This window comes from Sander vitreus, chromosome 17 (assembly GCF_031162955.1).
Source record: "Sander vitreus isolate 19-12246 chromosome 17, sanVit1, whole genome shotgun sequence".
Classification (NCBI taxonomy): domain Eukaryota; kingdom Metazoa; phylum Chordata; class Actinopteri; order Perciformes; family Percidae; genus Sander; species Sander vitreus.
This window is the reverse complement of record NC_135871.1, coordinates 20,799,278-20,815,706: the sequence shown is the minus strand read 5'-3', so window position 1 is coordinate 20,815,706 and position 16,429 is coordinate 20,799,278. Positions and strand designations below refer to the sequence as shown.

At 38.7% G+C, this 16,429-nt stretch overlaps 1 protein-coding gene across 1 annotated transcript in view; it reads right to left on the bottom strand.

The window, feature by feature from the left end:
- The window catches only part of rgs7a (regulator of G protein signaling 7a), a 54,322-nt gene that overhangs the window by 11,031 nt on the left and 26,862 nt on the right, over window positions 1-16,429 (bottom strand). Inside the window, exons 2-3 of the mRNA XM_078273567.1 lie at window positions 10,379-10,475; window positions 6,953-7,003 (exon numbers count right to left, since the gene is read on the bottom strand). Coding sequence (XP_078129693.1) covers window positions 6,953-7,003; window positions 10,379-10,475 — 148 coding nt within the window. The remainder of the gene's footprint in view (window positions 1-6,952; window positions 7,004-10,378; window positions 10,476-16,429) is intronic.

Genomic DNA, 16,429 nt, shown 5'->3' with positions numbered 1-16,429 from the left:
CTCAACAGCAGCTAACGTTAGCCTACCGCTAGCTAGTAGCTGGATAAACACGGTTACAATGCTGACAGCTAACGCTAAACGGTGTAAAGTTTGACTATGTTTCACTGTAGAGGATTCAACACCGGTATATATATATATAATTTACTGTATATTATATGTTGGTGTGTTATTTAACCAGAAGAAGAAAGAGTACTTTCTGTCAAGTAACTGATTTTTCTAAATCCCCAAAACAGTCCTGCCACTGCATTGTCTGCAAAGTCTGTTATTTTTGCTAATTTTAAATTTAGGAAATCACCCAACACATTTTAAAAGATGAAAACAGCCAATTAGATCAAGCTGGACAGCAAGTGCTAATTTAGTATCCAGTACAAATATTTCATTTATTTTCATTTATAGAAACTGTACAGTATGATTGGCCCAAACAAATAACTGCAAATCAGACTAATGTGATGGAGGGATTTCGGAGGGATGAAAAGATTAACCAAAATTGTTTTGTTGTTGCTTGTAAGAGTCTATAAAGATCAATTTCTTATATCAAGGGAGCTTCGGGGTTACATTTTACATATCGCAGGCTTTTCTATAACCTTTATAGCTGGCTAAACCTTGGACTGGAATTAGTCAAGTTGTCAAGACAGACCAGCCTTGGAGTCCGGGGGGAAACCACCCTTTGATTTCATCATATTACCAGCTCGGTGCCAAATACCCAGCAGTTTGGAGCCCTGCCAAGTGGAGTGTGGGAGTATTCTTCCAGCTGAGCTTGATCTAAAGACAACGTAAGAGATTCTGTATTTGTAGTTATATTTTGATTATTATTGTTTGCACTATACAGTATGCGCTGTTTGGAGATTTTCAGATGATCAAGAATCTTTGCTTAAATGGTGGAAAAGACTCAAGTAGCCTACTGTACTTAAGAGTAAATTTGAGTATTTCTATTGTTACTTCATGCTTCTACTCAATTGCATTTTACAGGAAAATATTGTGTCTTTAGTTTCTAGTTACTTTTCAAAAAAAGCATATAATAGGGTTATGAAATACTATGAATTGTTAAAGATTTGACCAGTGGTTCCCAACCTTTTTTGGATTGTGACCCCTTACAAAAAAAACAGTGTTTGGTTGGAGTTGCCATGTTTCAGATGTCTGAGTTGTGGATCAGAACTTTCTTACAAGCTTTCTTCCCCATTAATTATCTCACAACCGCTCCAATTTATCGTGTGACCATTTAACTGGGGCCCAACCCCCAGCTTGGGAACCACTGGACTAAGCTGTATAAAAAGGAGTTAAAACTAGTTCCACCTTAAATAGTAAAATGCTATTTAATATATGCATCAATGCACCCGTATTAACAAAATGTAACAATAATTTCAAATGTTATAAGATATCAGTCACAGGGGCCATTTACCTTTACTTTTGATACTTAAAGTATTTTATGTATATAGTATATTTTGAATGCAGGCCTCTTACTTGAAATGGAGTATTTTTAGGTTGTTGTATTGGTACTTTTACTTAAATAAATGATCTGAATACTTGTTCCATCGCTGGTTTTAATCAACTAAGGAGTAGGAGATAGTAGATTTATACTGTACAAATGTGCAACTGAACTATTAGAAGACTGGTGAAAGAATAATGCTACTATTTCATAGGTCCACACTTCAAAGAAAGTTACAGTCTTTTATACATCTGTATGCCAGAGTAGCAGTGTACAGAGGGGTGATCTCAGGAGACTGAAAAAGATAATTTAAAGGGTTTTACTGCAAGAGTGACTCTTGAGTCTGATGAGGAGGAGGTTTAAAGGAGGTTGGAGGAGAAGAACAGAACCATTATCCAGAACAGTATGAAGCCTTTCCATGCTGATGTCCTCCCTCAGAGATCATTTTACCATCTGGTGTTCCACTGAGCAGATTAGGTGCTCTTTCATATGCAATGCACATCCTTAATAACACATGGGTACACACTCACTGACAGCTTGACAGTTTTTTGTCGATGTCCTGTTGTAATAAATTTGACTATTTAATAGTGTTGTTTAGTCATGTTAAATGTTGCTGTTTGACAACTATATTCCCCCCACAGGGATCTAAATTATTATGTACTAAATTACTAGTGAATGTATAAATGTACTGTATGTATCAGTGGTGGCTGGTGACTCAAAATATTAGGGAGGACAGGAGGAAAACCAGCCCCCGCGTCATGTTATTTTATACAAGTTGGCTACTTATCCCTTATCTCTACCTTCTTGTGTTCAACTGAAAATTAAGCAGTAAAACAATTAGAATCAGAATCAGATTTATGTATGTATGTATGTTTTTAGAGCATCGCAGCTTAATCTATTACTTAATTAATACTCATACATGCATGCAGAGATGTTCATAGATGCATTTAGAACATATTGTGTTTCCCACCTTCCTGTCTCACAAGCTCATTTATCCAGCAACTTAGACATACAGTATATGTCTAAGTTGTTAAAGTTTATTAGAACACAGCAAAAGTATAAAGTGAAGACATTTTATTTCACAGTTTCCTTTGCACAAAGGAGGATTTGCTTTTGAATTCGGCAATGAAAATGTTAATTATGATACTTTGAGTACTTTATCTATATTTTACAGACAGGCCTAAGGGCTTTACAATGTCATACTATTTATTTTATCAATAACATTATCTAATTTATACCCCTGGGAGAGTGATTTATTTTCAGGCAGGTCCAAGGTCAGAAGAGCAGCAGACTGATACTTGAACTGATTAGGTTTTTACAACCCTGCTTGCCTAATTGAAATGATAATACAGCAAAGCTAATTCATACAGTTGCCTTAGTGATTCTGTGAGTAAATTAGTCCATAGTCCATTAACCCCTTTGAACCTAAGGCTGTTTTTGCCAGATTTTCACTTCCTTCATTTACAGGCTTATGCCATTGTTACTGTACTGTTACTGTATGCATGCTATACAGTATATTGATAATGCAAAACAAAAAAATATTTTCATGCATTCTGTCACTTTGTTTGTTTTTCTTTGTCTTATGGGATGAACATATTTTGAGATTTTCCCACCAGGGTTCCCATCATGCTTTGGGTGATTTTGGGTAAACAGGAAGTATAACATTCAGTCAGTTAGCTACGGGCAACACTAAGCCAAATCTTTTAAGCTTCATGTTTACATTTTGGTGGAAATGGAGAGTCATGCAGAATTAACTTCTAGCAGTTCCTATTTGCTCTGTAACCGCAGATATACAGGCAACAATCAACTGGATACGGCCAGTTAAGTGAAAAAGTCTTTTTTGTATAATTTACAATTGGATTTATGGATGTTTATCCGTGATGCGTTAGGGATACTCATATCCCTGTAAAGAATAAATCATGCTGGTACCAATCAAAGTGTTTCAATGTGTTAAAATACCCTTTTCTATGTTTTTTTCAGAAAAGCGGATCAGGTCAGTTTTGAGATCACTGATGAATAACTAACTAAAGGATTATATGCAGCGTCCACATCATGTCAACCTGTGGCTCCTCATTCACATTTATCCTCGGAATGTTTGCAATCCCTTAGTGAGCTGTCTGGACTGCACATTAATGCATGCTAATAAATCAAGTCTGGGCCACCCTGAATGTGGTAAGCAGTTAATTCCAATAGTTCCTATGCCAGATAAACCAATTGGCTTTAGAAATACGGTAAATTGATGTGATGATGTATAATGGTCTGAATTGTGATACACATATAATGACAAAGAGTTACACTTGCAAAACATTCTGCTAAAATGTCCCAAAAGACATCTAACACTTTTGAGAAGAACTTAAGAGGAAGGAATTTGTGCCAGCTAATCAAATGCAGTATTGAAGCAAAAATAGGATTGGGGACTACAAAGATTGCTAAATAGGATGATAATGAGTTCATCTGGAGTGTGTCAGTATGTAATTTTTTTAAATCTCCCAATCCCAAATCAACTTTGATATAAACTCATGTGCCTTTGCATAATAAACATGCTGCTATTGTGCTGGAAGCCAAAACAATTGCATTTCACATAGCTGTGTTTGTCAGCCCCACCAAGAGGTGTTCTGTGCCTTAGTTTTGCATAGCACTCTGTTCACCACCGCAGGGCAATTGACAACTTGCTTTGCGTCTGTCTTAGAGTCTTAAAGGACAGAGAACATCTGGTTGTTGATACGTTTTCAGACTCTTCAGTTATAAAATGGATGTTTTTGACTATTTTGATCAGGAATACTATTATGAAAGAGCATTTTCAATATTGCAGGTGACACAAAATGTAACACTATAAATGTCAATTTTGCTTGAGAGAACGACATATGTGTTATTGCCAGGCTTCAGTAAAAAGCGCAACAAAAAATGAACATTCTTGGCTCAGTTTAGCACATGAAGCATGACAGGGTTTTTTGTTGTTGATAGTTTATCTCTTTGTTTTGGCAAATCAGAGGTGTCCCGATATACATACATTATAAATCACAGTGCTGTCTGAGGCCTGAGGCATGGGGAAAAGCATAATCTCTATGGCAAATTTAAATGTCTGAAACTGTTTTTAGTTTATCGACGTCAATGAAAAGACAAAAGAGAATAAAAGCTTTCTGTCCACTCTGGAAAGTTCAACTGATATCAAACATTGTAAAGGAGTTTTATCATGATCTAACTACTTCCTTGTACCCTTAATCATATCCACATACACATAAATAAGTGCGTGCATAAAAACCTGTCTGATATAAAGTGACAAATTGACACAATTGACAAAAAAAAGACAGGCAGATCCTTGCATACAAATGAAACAACACACAAAGGAATTGTGAGTTGATGAGTCAGCGGAGTCTTGCAACTATGAACTTGCTTCACAATACTGAGGCACACACTAAAGCAGACAAACACCCACACACATAAACATTCCAATATCCAAGTAAACACACACCTGCAGTACACACACAAACACCCAAAACTCAGAAAAGATTTTAGATTGTTTTTCACATTTTTAGCTTACCATTTTTAATGCAATCAAGCGACCGGTATGGCGTCAGGCTTATGTCATATCTCGCGAGCGTGATAAAACATGCTCACAAGCTAATTTTATTATTTCACACGTGCAGATATTACTCTTTGCACACCCATTCAACCATCAAGAGTTGTACAGGCAGCTGCAAGCGTGAAATAAAGACTAGAGAGAGGCAAAGTATGGCACCTGCGTGGTTAAAACAAAGCAGCACGCGCACAGAGCAAAGACCATTGAGCGCCCGTGAGTGTCTGCTTTGCAAGCGGTGGGGGGCATTCACGCACTCACAGGTAAACTCTCCTCTCTAAGTTGATTTCTGCTCGCTTGAATGAAACTGACTTTTGACATTTTGGGGTGGAAACCAAGGACACCCTGGCCCTCCTATGATTGGTCACTTTCCAGGCGATCTCACCCACAGATCTCACTTCCTAATGTTACTTTGATTGACAGCTATGGTGTCACTACCCGATGTGAGTCGAGTGCAGATGTGAGTTGCTCTTGCTTTACTTTGCGACTTCACACAGATCTGTTTAGCTGTTAGCCACAGAATAACGAGATAGGTACATTACATAGCAGTAATTTATCATTATAAGGCATCACATTTTGTGTCCTGATGTCAGTTCTAGATTAGAGGCTGAAGTAGCCTACAAGAACCTGCTAACGAGAGACTTGAAAAATGGACCTAGCGAAGTTCGTTCACTGCTGGCTACAAGTTAGCAATCAAACACAACAAAGGCTGTCACTTTTATGGCGTTTTGAGCTAACGTTAGCAATCAAACAATCATAGATAGCTAAAACGTTTGCCGGATACCTCTAACATTAGAGCTAACGTTAGCCTTAGCTAACATGGCTGTTGTTAGCCTGGCCAGCCCGTCTGATTAATCCAGAAACAGAAATAATGTTTCATGATGTGGTGTATGATGTAAAGTTACTGTGTGATCGCTTTCTACTAATAAGTTAAAAATGCCAAAAATAGTATTTGGTTAGTTGGCTCTAAATTTCTGTTATGGATTAATCAGACGGCTGGCCAGGCTAAACAATAGCCAGTCGCCATTCTTTCCCTCTCCCTATGTTTTGTTTCATGCTCGCAGCTGCCTGTGTAACTCTCGATTGTTGAATTGATGCACAAAAAGTAAGATCTGCTCGTGTGAAATTATATAGTTTGTTTGTGAGCATGTTTTATCACGCTTGCGAGATATGATATAATCCTGACACCATAGACCAGTTTAATTTTTCACATTTATTACAGTTTAACCTGCCGACTTTTAATTCTATATGCAATGAGAGGCTCAACTAATGATTTGACAACTCCCTCAAGACAGTCCAGTTCTAGGCACTTTATCACATTGGAATAAAATAAGAATAAGAAAGAAAAAAGGAGGAATAAGAACAAGAATTGCAGTGTCTGCTGTAGCTCAAGGAAACAAAAAGACAGATAAAAGAAACATGCAGATTTGTGAACTTTAATATACAGGTTATAAAATTATATATATTGTGTTATATATAAGTGTTACGATGGTCTTTTGGGACTGACACGTGACATGAGGTGAGCGTGTTTGTGTGACGCTGATAACCCAGATTTGAAGGTGTGTGAGATTCATTCAGGAGATTGTTTGAGGAAGCGAGGAGCCTCGAGCAGGCACAGACCAGGCCACACATGCTGAAGAAACACACTCAGGGAAAGATTGTTTCTGACGGGGAAAAAAATCTGCCTTTCTTGTTTTCCCACAACACAACTTTTTGTAAATAAACCTTACCTTCAATTGCGCGTTAATTAAATTGCCTGCATGAGCTATGTGTCACATCCACTGCTGCAGCTCCAACTGCTTAACTAGCTTCCCTTGTTTTTAGAACAACTGCATGCACCTGTCCCTTTCATCTTAGGTAGGCTACAGTATGTTTGCCTCACGTCTATGGCTACCCACACCCCCTGCAACTCAACCTCTTTCCTAGACAATAACCATCAGCTCTTTTACCTTGATCTTCGATGTCCAGATTCTTAATCATCCACTGTACAATTTCAGAACCTGGAATGAGAGAAAGCACATAAATATGAATGATATGATATCTAATATATTCACAGTGTGCTGAAACTGCTGCTCCTTTTTGCATATAGATGCAAAAAAAAAGGGAAAACAATGACACTCTTAACCCTACCCACCTCCCCTCATAATCACAGTTCATACCAATTCCTCTCACAGTTGCCTTACACCATGTGGGTGGGTAATAGGCCATCCATTACCAAATTTTCTTTTCTGACATCCTCTTCAAGCCAGCTCTCTTTGGCTGTAGTCCATTAATATAAATGACCAGAGAGGTACAATGGCATAATGAAGCATCCATTGTGTACAGTAACAACACAATTTGTCTGACTCAGTCAGATCATAGACATTGCAGTTGCAATTGTTTCATTTAATGAGTCAATGCATCACATCAGACATTTCCAACTGTCACAAACAAAAACTAAGATGTAAACAGGTCAAAATATGGGGAGGAAAAATGCATTTAAATGTAAAACTGAGCAGAATAAAAGGCAAGGTACTATATGTGTACATATATATATATATATATATATATATATATATATATATATATATATATATATATATATTGATTCAATCATCAAACATTTTGAGATAAGGTCTAGGGATGACTTGTATATCACGTCTTCCATTTTATCTTGTTTGAACATCAAAGTTTTTATATGATGGATGTCATTTTGCAATACATCTTCCCCATCTGAGAATGCAACTAAATCATTTTCACATCTCAGAAAAACATAACAGCATCCCCTGCCCCCTGGATGTTTTCACACCCTACCACAACATGTGACATTGGCACTTTGGCTAAATATATATTTTCTAAGCTATTATTACGGTCTTTCATGCTGTCAGGTGAAGGTATGTTGAGGAGATGAGAGCCACAGAAGGCAGGAAAAAGGTGTGAAATGGAGACATGAGGGAATTCATGCAGGGAGGCAGTCGGTCCCTGTGGCTGTCCATCAAGCTATCTTTCTGTCTGTCTGGATTTTGTCTTCACTGCACCCCCTTGCTTTCCTGCACCCTCATAACAAGATGAGATTTTCCATGGATTAACATTAATACAACCCCATTTTCACACTATCAAAGTTGACCCACTTTCTAAGAAGGATCTTAAATGAGATGTGTTAGGTAATCCTCTCACAAGGCTGTTCTCCATATTGATTAATATTATGCCCATAGATGTGTGTGTGTGTGTGTGTGTGTGTGTGTGTGTGTGTGTGTGTGTGTATCAGAATATGACAAGTGTGACAACAATATGAACAGAGTGATTAGTGATAACATCAACAATTAATGGTCCCAATGATGACAAATATTGGATTATTACTACAGCAAAAAGTATGAGGAGGAAAATAGATGAAATGTTAGAATGTACTGTAAATGGTAAAAATCTGTAGAATGACTGACCTCTGCTCAGTATTAATAGAAAACAAACAAGCAGAGTTGTTTCTATGCTATTATTCTGTTGTTCAGTTTAAGGAATGAAGGACACCTAACAAAATACCACAAAACACACTCAAAGGAAGGAGACACACTCATATTGTATGTACACACATACAGTACCTATAGGGTTTACCAGTACAAGTAGCCTATATGTTATTCGTATATGCTTTTACTGTAAGTGAATGAATTGCCAAGTGAAAAAATATCAATGTATTTTATTAAAAATTAAGGCTGCAAAATGTGGTGCAGAGGAAAAACACTACAGTAACCTGCGTTGCATCCCCGACTGTTGTGCTTACAGCACACAACGGGTGCTCCAATGAACACGAATGAAGGGGCAGTGTTCACAGAGGGGAAGCTGCAGAATGTCTTTGTTGCAGCCTTAGAAACTGCCAGGGGACTAGTGTTTTGGGAGAGGTAGCACGAAGTCTAAGCATTACACTCTTGAACTCCAGAAACTGCATGCATTTTAACAAAAGTATATTGTAATGCTTATGATGATGATGATGATGATGATGATGATGATGATGATGATGATGATGATGATGTCATTTTTAGACATAAGGATGAAGTGTAGCCTACGTATAGTACTTTAGTTAGGTATAGGTACTGTGTATAGGGTATAGGTGCAAAACAGGGCTACAAATATGCCATCTGTTGCAATTCTGTCATGTTCCCACAAATGTAGCCAGTGTAGCCATTTGATAGCTGAATTGATTGTATAATGACAAAAAGGCAGAACAGAAATGGGTCGGAGCTGATGTTGCTTGGCCAGATGTAAAGTCATTAATCAGTGTAGCCTTCCACTGCTTTAAGCAAATAAAAACACTGTGTAGTAGACTGAGTAGTAAACAAACTACAAAAAAAGAACTGTGCATCAGCTGCCCTTTATATGCCCAAAGCATCGTCATTGTTTCAGTAACGTCACTAAAGCTAAAGTTAGCTATTTCAATTTATCTGTGTCTGTGTCTATATATTGGTGCTCACTGCCAACCTCTCAACCTCATCTCATGTCAAAAAGGGCCTGGATATGTCACTGGTTGTGACAAGCCAAGCATGGCCCTTAAACCGAAATTATACTGTCCGCGTGCGCAAGGGTCCACTGGTGTCCGTGTGACGTAATTTCATTATCAGAGGGTATATGCATAGGCTCCGTGTGGACACAGAGTGTACATGTGTGGATATGTCCGTGCAGCTACTCCGCTACTAATTGGTAGCGTAGCGGTGTACTGTGCATGTGTGGAACACATCCTCCAAGCGGATAGTATAAACAGACTTACTATGTTTGCATCCGTTCCCGAGTATTATCGAGGCCTTACTAAGCAGTAAGGGTGACCGGTGGTGGTTATGGCATTGTTGGTGCAAAATCATGCAAAAATGAGATTTTTGCAAAATTTTTTAGGAACAAGCACTTCTCAATATCTGATAATTACATTATTACAAATTTTAAGTGCTTCGGTAGACTTTTATAAATCCCAAATATTTATCAATGTTTTTGACAAATTAAAGCATTTACGTTTTAATTTGATAGGCAAGGCAAATTTATTTATAGAGCAGTACTGTAGGTTTAATACTCTAAGTTTATATTACAGTAAATAATGCATGACAGTGATGATGGCCTCACTCCTCTTAGCTTTTGAATGTCTTATTTAACTTAAATAATCTCTTATGGACTTTCACTCCAGCATGGATTCTTATCTATTAGGTTGCACAGCTCGGAAATCCAACATGATTCTCTTGACATTCTGTCACTGCCAGTGTGAAATGCAAAACTGACAACTCTCTAAATACTTTCAGTGTTTTGTTTGGCCAGAACAGAGTACTAGTCGGGGAACTTAGTGGGTGGGAGCCAAGTGGAGGAGAGGAAGAGGAGAGAGTAGAAGAGCACAACCGAACAGAGCAGAGAGATAAAAGACTTACCTGAAAAAACACTGGGGATCTTGGTTAGAAAACTTTTCACTGTTCGGATGGGAATGCCATTTTTGTCATCCTGCATGCGTGCTATTACTTCCTCCATCTGGATAACACAGGCACAGTGGGGGGAGAAGAGGAGGGAGGGAGAACAAGAGAGAGAGTTTTTTATCAACTTGCATTAGTAAGTAGAGGTTATGTGTGAGCAAGACAGAAAAAGGTAAACAGATGCAAACAGGTTCTGTGTGGTTCAACCATCTCTCTGTGAAACGAGAAAGTTGGTGACTAGCAATCACTGTCTTCAGATTTCTGCCTCTCTTTTGACAAATCTCTCAGATTTGTGTCATTTGTCACATCAAACCTCGAGTAAGCTGCACGTATTGAATTCTGCAACAGCTAGGTTATTGCATTTTGGAAGTCTAGCAATGAAGTTTCTTGTCATGATCCATCACAGTATATTTGTGTCCCAAAACAGCTACATTTCCAAACTTTTTAGAGCAGAGAAGAAAAATTCATAATGTCACTCAAAAGACACAAATGTTTTGTGTTCAGCATTGACTGAGTTACAAATTTGAACCAAAAGCTGCTCAGAGGAATGACATGCATGGGTGAATAGACACACATGAAAACACGCAAGCATTTGTTTGCACATGCCACTGAGTCAGAAATGTACTGGGAGTTGTCTCAAGGGCCTGGCAGGGCACGACAAGGCAGCCACGTTTCCAAGAACACACAGAAGGGAGCAAAGCAGAGTAGAGCATGGCCGCGATACGTCAGTCGGATTGGAGGCCAAGAGATCTCCCCAAACTCCCCCCTCGGTGTAAAAATATACCCATGGAAAATATGTACACAGAGTTCAACAGCCTGGCAACACACTAATACAGTATGTGCTACATAAACAGGCACACAATAACAAGCATACATGTTGCTTCATTTCCCTCCACCTGCAAAGGATTTTCTGCACTAAGAAGTTTGGGGATCGTCAGATTCAATTTTTTTTTAAGTTGTAATGATTCTGTCAAGGTTTGTCTTTTACATGTTAAACACAGAGAACAGTGAAGAGAAGCAACAATAGACGGAAATGGGTTTTCTGACTGGGTCCAGTGCAGAGAGTATTCTAGCCATGATGTAAAAAGAGCATGGATTCATTTTTCAGTTTGTAAAAAAGACTTGGATTGGACTGTGTTCTTCAACTAGTCAACCCTTGTCTATAAAAAAGAGAATCAAAAAGTATGCCCAAATTGCAATTGACAATAGTGGACTGCCAAGCTGCCAAGATTTATTTTAAACATGCTGATGGAAATAAAAGCATCTTAGACATTAATCAGATTCCTGAATCCCAAACTGCATCCTAATGTTCTACTCAAACATCTGCTTAAACCTGTCAAAGCTGAGCACTGATCAAGATAAAATGAAGCTTGTTGTCTACTATCAAATAGTACAATGAGTAGTTGTTTATTTAGCATTAGTAAAGTACTCTATAGGTGTTTTATGTTGTGTATTAGCATTTTTTTTTGTTTAAACTGTTTCCTTTTTATCTGATTACATCTAATATATAACTAATTGTAACTGTATGTGTGGTGTCTGTATGTTGTAACTGTGCACTGATGGGTTATGTTTTTCTCACAGGTCATGGATCATTCCCTCAATTTATTTTCTTCTCCATCTTTGTATGACACACATGGCTTATCAGTGGAGCTGATCTGGAAAAGGTAACACAATTTGTTCTATTTCATACAAATGAAGGTTTTGTGTGGGTGAAAATGAATTACTGTGGCCATATTGGTGAGAAAAGAACACTTCTGATGAAAAAGCTGGGTTTGATATGTAAATCTGTGACTACTTGGCTTTGGCTTTTCATAAGCTAGTACAGTACCATTGTGTGTTATAATGAAAGCTTGTAGATAGTCAAATACCCTGGAGCTAATAATCATCCCAGTTAGGGATTGGAGCCTAATTGACAATGATGGAGCACAGGCAAATACTGTAACTAAAGAGCTGCTGGAGGACAATTTGAGGCTCAGGAAGACTAGGTTAAAATGAAAAGAGGAAGAAAAAAAAAAAGATCAAAAATACGCATTTTCAGATTATTTCAGTCTGTTCTGTTAAAATGCTCATATTATGGTTATTTTCAGGTTCATAATTGTATTTAGAGGTTGTACCTGAATAGGTTTACATGGTTTAATTTTCAACAAACACCATATTTTTTGTTGTACTGCACATTGCTGCAGTTCCTCTTTTCACCCTGTGTGTTGAGCTCTCTGTTTTAGCTACAGAGTGAGGCATCTCACTTTTGTTCCATCTTTGTTGGGAATCGCACATGCGCAGTACCTGGGTCAGCACTTCAAGCCAGTCAGAAGCAGAGTATGAGAGAGTGCCACGCTAGCAGCTAGGAGAGCATTATAACGTGTGTTACAAAGTGACGAGCGTTCGTCACAGAAGTAAAGGCTGGACTACAATAGAGCTGTTTGGAGCAGTTTGTGAACAGTGTTTTCTTTTGGAGATGGTAAGTCCCTCACTTTGTAAACCTATAACGTGCACAAAAGGAAAGGGAAAATGTTGCGTTGCGCACAAACGTTTAAACTTTACGCAGTCAACCAAATAAAATATGGACTTCTTTTGATATAAGAAGTTTTGTAGGTTTTTAATTGTTTAAAAAAACGCAAATATTGAACAGGTGGTTGCCAAAGGGGGCAACCAGAGGCCACGAACGGTTGCCAATTGACTCAATCTGGTTGCCAAGGGCAACCGGGCAAGCGCTACTGTCGAGCCCAGCTCTACAAAATGTTTCCTTGGAGGTTCACCAATGAAAATCAGGTGGGCGCTTATGGCCCTATAAAATTCAAGTTCTTAAATGTCTCCAAAAATACCGTAGCCGAAAAAATCAAACCTAATCCTAATCCTGGCTATCCTCGAATTTCTGCTTCCATTTTTTTGTTTACAGTATTGGTGAGTTTTTCTTATTGCCACACATACTGGATGTCGGGATTGTTCCTTACTGATACCAATGTCACATCAATGTTATACAAATGTCTTCACCAGCAGGAGTGCAGCCACAAAGATAGCTCTCAGTTTTAATAAGGGTCACCGCTGCAATCATAGACGTTCACATCTTTGTAAATAGTCATTCTGGGAAATGTAAGAAGTCACTGACTGAATTAGTGGGAGAGGGCAAACCAACAAGGCAGGTTGAAGAAAAAAGGGAAAATCTCAAAGAGACTTACAATATTTGATCACAACACAATGAAAGTTGTTCAGAAAATGTTGACACCTAACAGTTTAAGTATCAGAGGGTGATTTTTCTTTTGTGTTCCTCAACCAACACTAGTATAAGTTAGAGGTGTGATTCTAAAAATAAAGATGTTTTTAATTACAGTAAGAAACTCAAACCGTGCTAAGAAAAACAAAAATGAACAGCATTCATATGGTCTCCTTTTATGTGTCGCATGCATCATTCCTTTTGTTGTTTTTTAAACATATCTCTCTAAATGAATCCTTATTGTGTTTGACTCATTGGCCGTTGAATAAGTGTGCCTTATAATGCCAACCTTCCCTCTGTATCCATGTCTCACTGTCTTTCTCTGAGAGTTAGCTGGCACTGTGAGACACAGAGCATACAAGGACAACAGCACCAGTGTATACACTTCACACACTTTCTCCTATCTCTGCAACCCTCACCGCCTACACACGGTAAAATGCCACCAGCGTGAATATTCAGGATCTAAAGCTCTTGAAGTCAGGATGCTCTCTGGCTTCATGTTGTGAGGAAGAGAGGAAAGTTGTTTCCCTCTAAAGAGAGGGAAAGAGAGTCTTTCTCTCTTTCTCTCTCTGTCCCCCACCCATCCACCCACCCAGAGCTGTCTGACTGTGTCTCTGCAGCCTCTTAACAGATAAGAGTGAGTGTTTTGGCTGCACAGTGTGAATCATTGAATAATGATGGCACAGTACTCAGTACATATGAAGTGACTAACAAAAGCGCCGGATATAAGCACATACTGAGCTCCAAGCACTTCAAAGACTATCACTGAGGGCACTCAGGGTGCAATCAGAATGTTCTGAAGCACTATTTGGAGCTAAAAAACATTTCAAACTGGGTTTGTAAATCAATGCTGGCCTGTTAGATTTCTTGTTAGCCGTTGTTAAGTGCACTATAAGTCCCTTATTTGAAGGCCTGTTTCTAAGAAAAGCAAGCCGATAAAGGGATCAGTTATTAGAAAGGTTCTATCTTGAGCTCATCAGAAAGGTGGGAGGTTTTTAGGAGGAAATTTCAACAATGTTATTGTGTGTCTGAAGATAATTCATTTAAAAGTGACCTTTATCAGTTACCTGGGCAAGAAAGAAAGGAGGCTGGAAAAGATAGAGGTTGTTTTTTCCTGATTTGGTAATGATGTTGTAAGGCTGAAATATTGAGTAAACTGTGGTTATGTCCACATGGATCAGTTTAAAAAAAAAGCTTGTATCATATAATCTGGATTTTTCCCAACCTGATTCTTACAATTGACCCTTCGCTAAGCCACGCCCGAAAACTGCCACAGGCCAATCGTGGCTTAGCAACCGTAACTAGGCGCGGGAGATCTGTCAAGCTTTTGAGCAAGGGAAACATGCCGAAGCGTTGTGCGTATGGATTGTGCAAATCTGATACCCGGTATCCTAAAAGTTTGGACTGGGGGTGGAATTTTTTTCCCTTCCCGAAACTGACACCGGTGCATACATACTGTAATAGACGTGCCAGGCACGAAAGCTTGTCAGGCGTAGCAACAATAACTAAGGAGGGCGGGGCTTAGTGAAGGGTCAATTGTGATTAAAAAATAAATAAAAAAAAGGTTGACACATGAACATGATTTGGGCTAGATATTTCTGAGAACTGTTTTTGATGGCTTTTAGTTACTTAGGTTTCAATGACTGTGTGTATATGGGTTGCGTGGCATTAGGCACCTTTGTGTGCTAAGTGAGGCAGGTGAATAGACTGCTTGAAGATTAGGGCTGTAATGATACACCAAACCCACGATTCGGTTCTTTTCACAATTTTTGATCCACGATTCGATACAAACCTTGATTCTTTTTTTATTTTTATTTTTTTGGGGGGGGGGCGTAAATACAAACGTATTGTATACGTTTTTTTTCTGCCACATGGCATCGTTTTGTCATTGATTACATGCCACTTTGCAACAGTAATACAACAGACACCTTATTTATTGATATTGATTGATTTCAATATAGAGCGATCCAACGCCAAGGATTCTTTTGTACCTTAAAATAATGTTTCCAAAATCGTTTCAGTGGTTCATTAACTCGTTCGAATGAGACATTAAAATAATGGTAATGGTAACAGTAATGGACAATTCCGCTTCCAAGCTGTAGGGGGACCGAAGAGGAAAAGTGCTTTGGTGCCTACTATAAAGGTGCTGGTTGACAAGTAGCTAATGCTAATGCTTGGTCGTTAGCTAATTCTTGGTGGGTAACATAAGATTACAACATCGTTCAACATGCTCAGTTATTTTAAATATGATTGTTTTGACCACGGTTAACAACTTTGGGCTAACCCACGAATTCATCAGTAACGTTAACTGTATAGATAGACGACTAATCTAATGGTAATTTAGCCAGCTAGCACACCCCTGTCTGTCTGCCTCACTCTCTCAGCGCTGCAAGGCTTCAGTCGGGATGAGTGCTGACAACAGCTCCGGCCCGGGGACACATCCACAGTCAGCCCCCAGCCAGCTAGCAGCCAGCCACTATCATTACAGCAATCCAGACCTGGTTAGCACTTAAAGATGCAGTAGGTAAGACTTATAAAACAAAATTTCTGTCATATTTGCTGAAACTGACCCTATGTTGCAGTATAACTTCATGAAGCAGGTAATTAAAAAAAAAAAAATCTGGCTCCTCTGGCACCACCTCTAGCCTGTAGTGCGATTTGCTAAAATCCACCGCTCCCTGTTCAGATGCACCAATCAGGGCCAGGGGGGGTTGTCTAACTGTGTGTCAATCATTGCTCATGCACACACATTCATTCTCCCTTGTGGGGGGAGGGGCTTAGGAGATGGTTTTGGGCTTTAG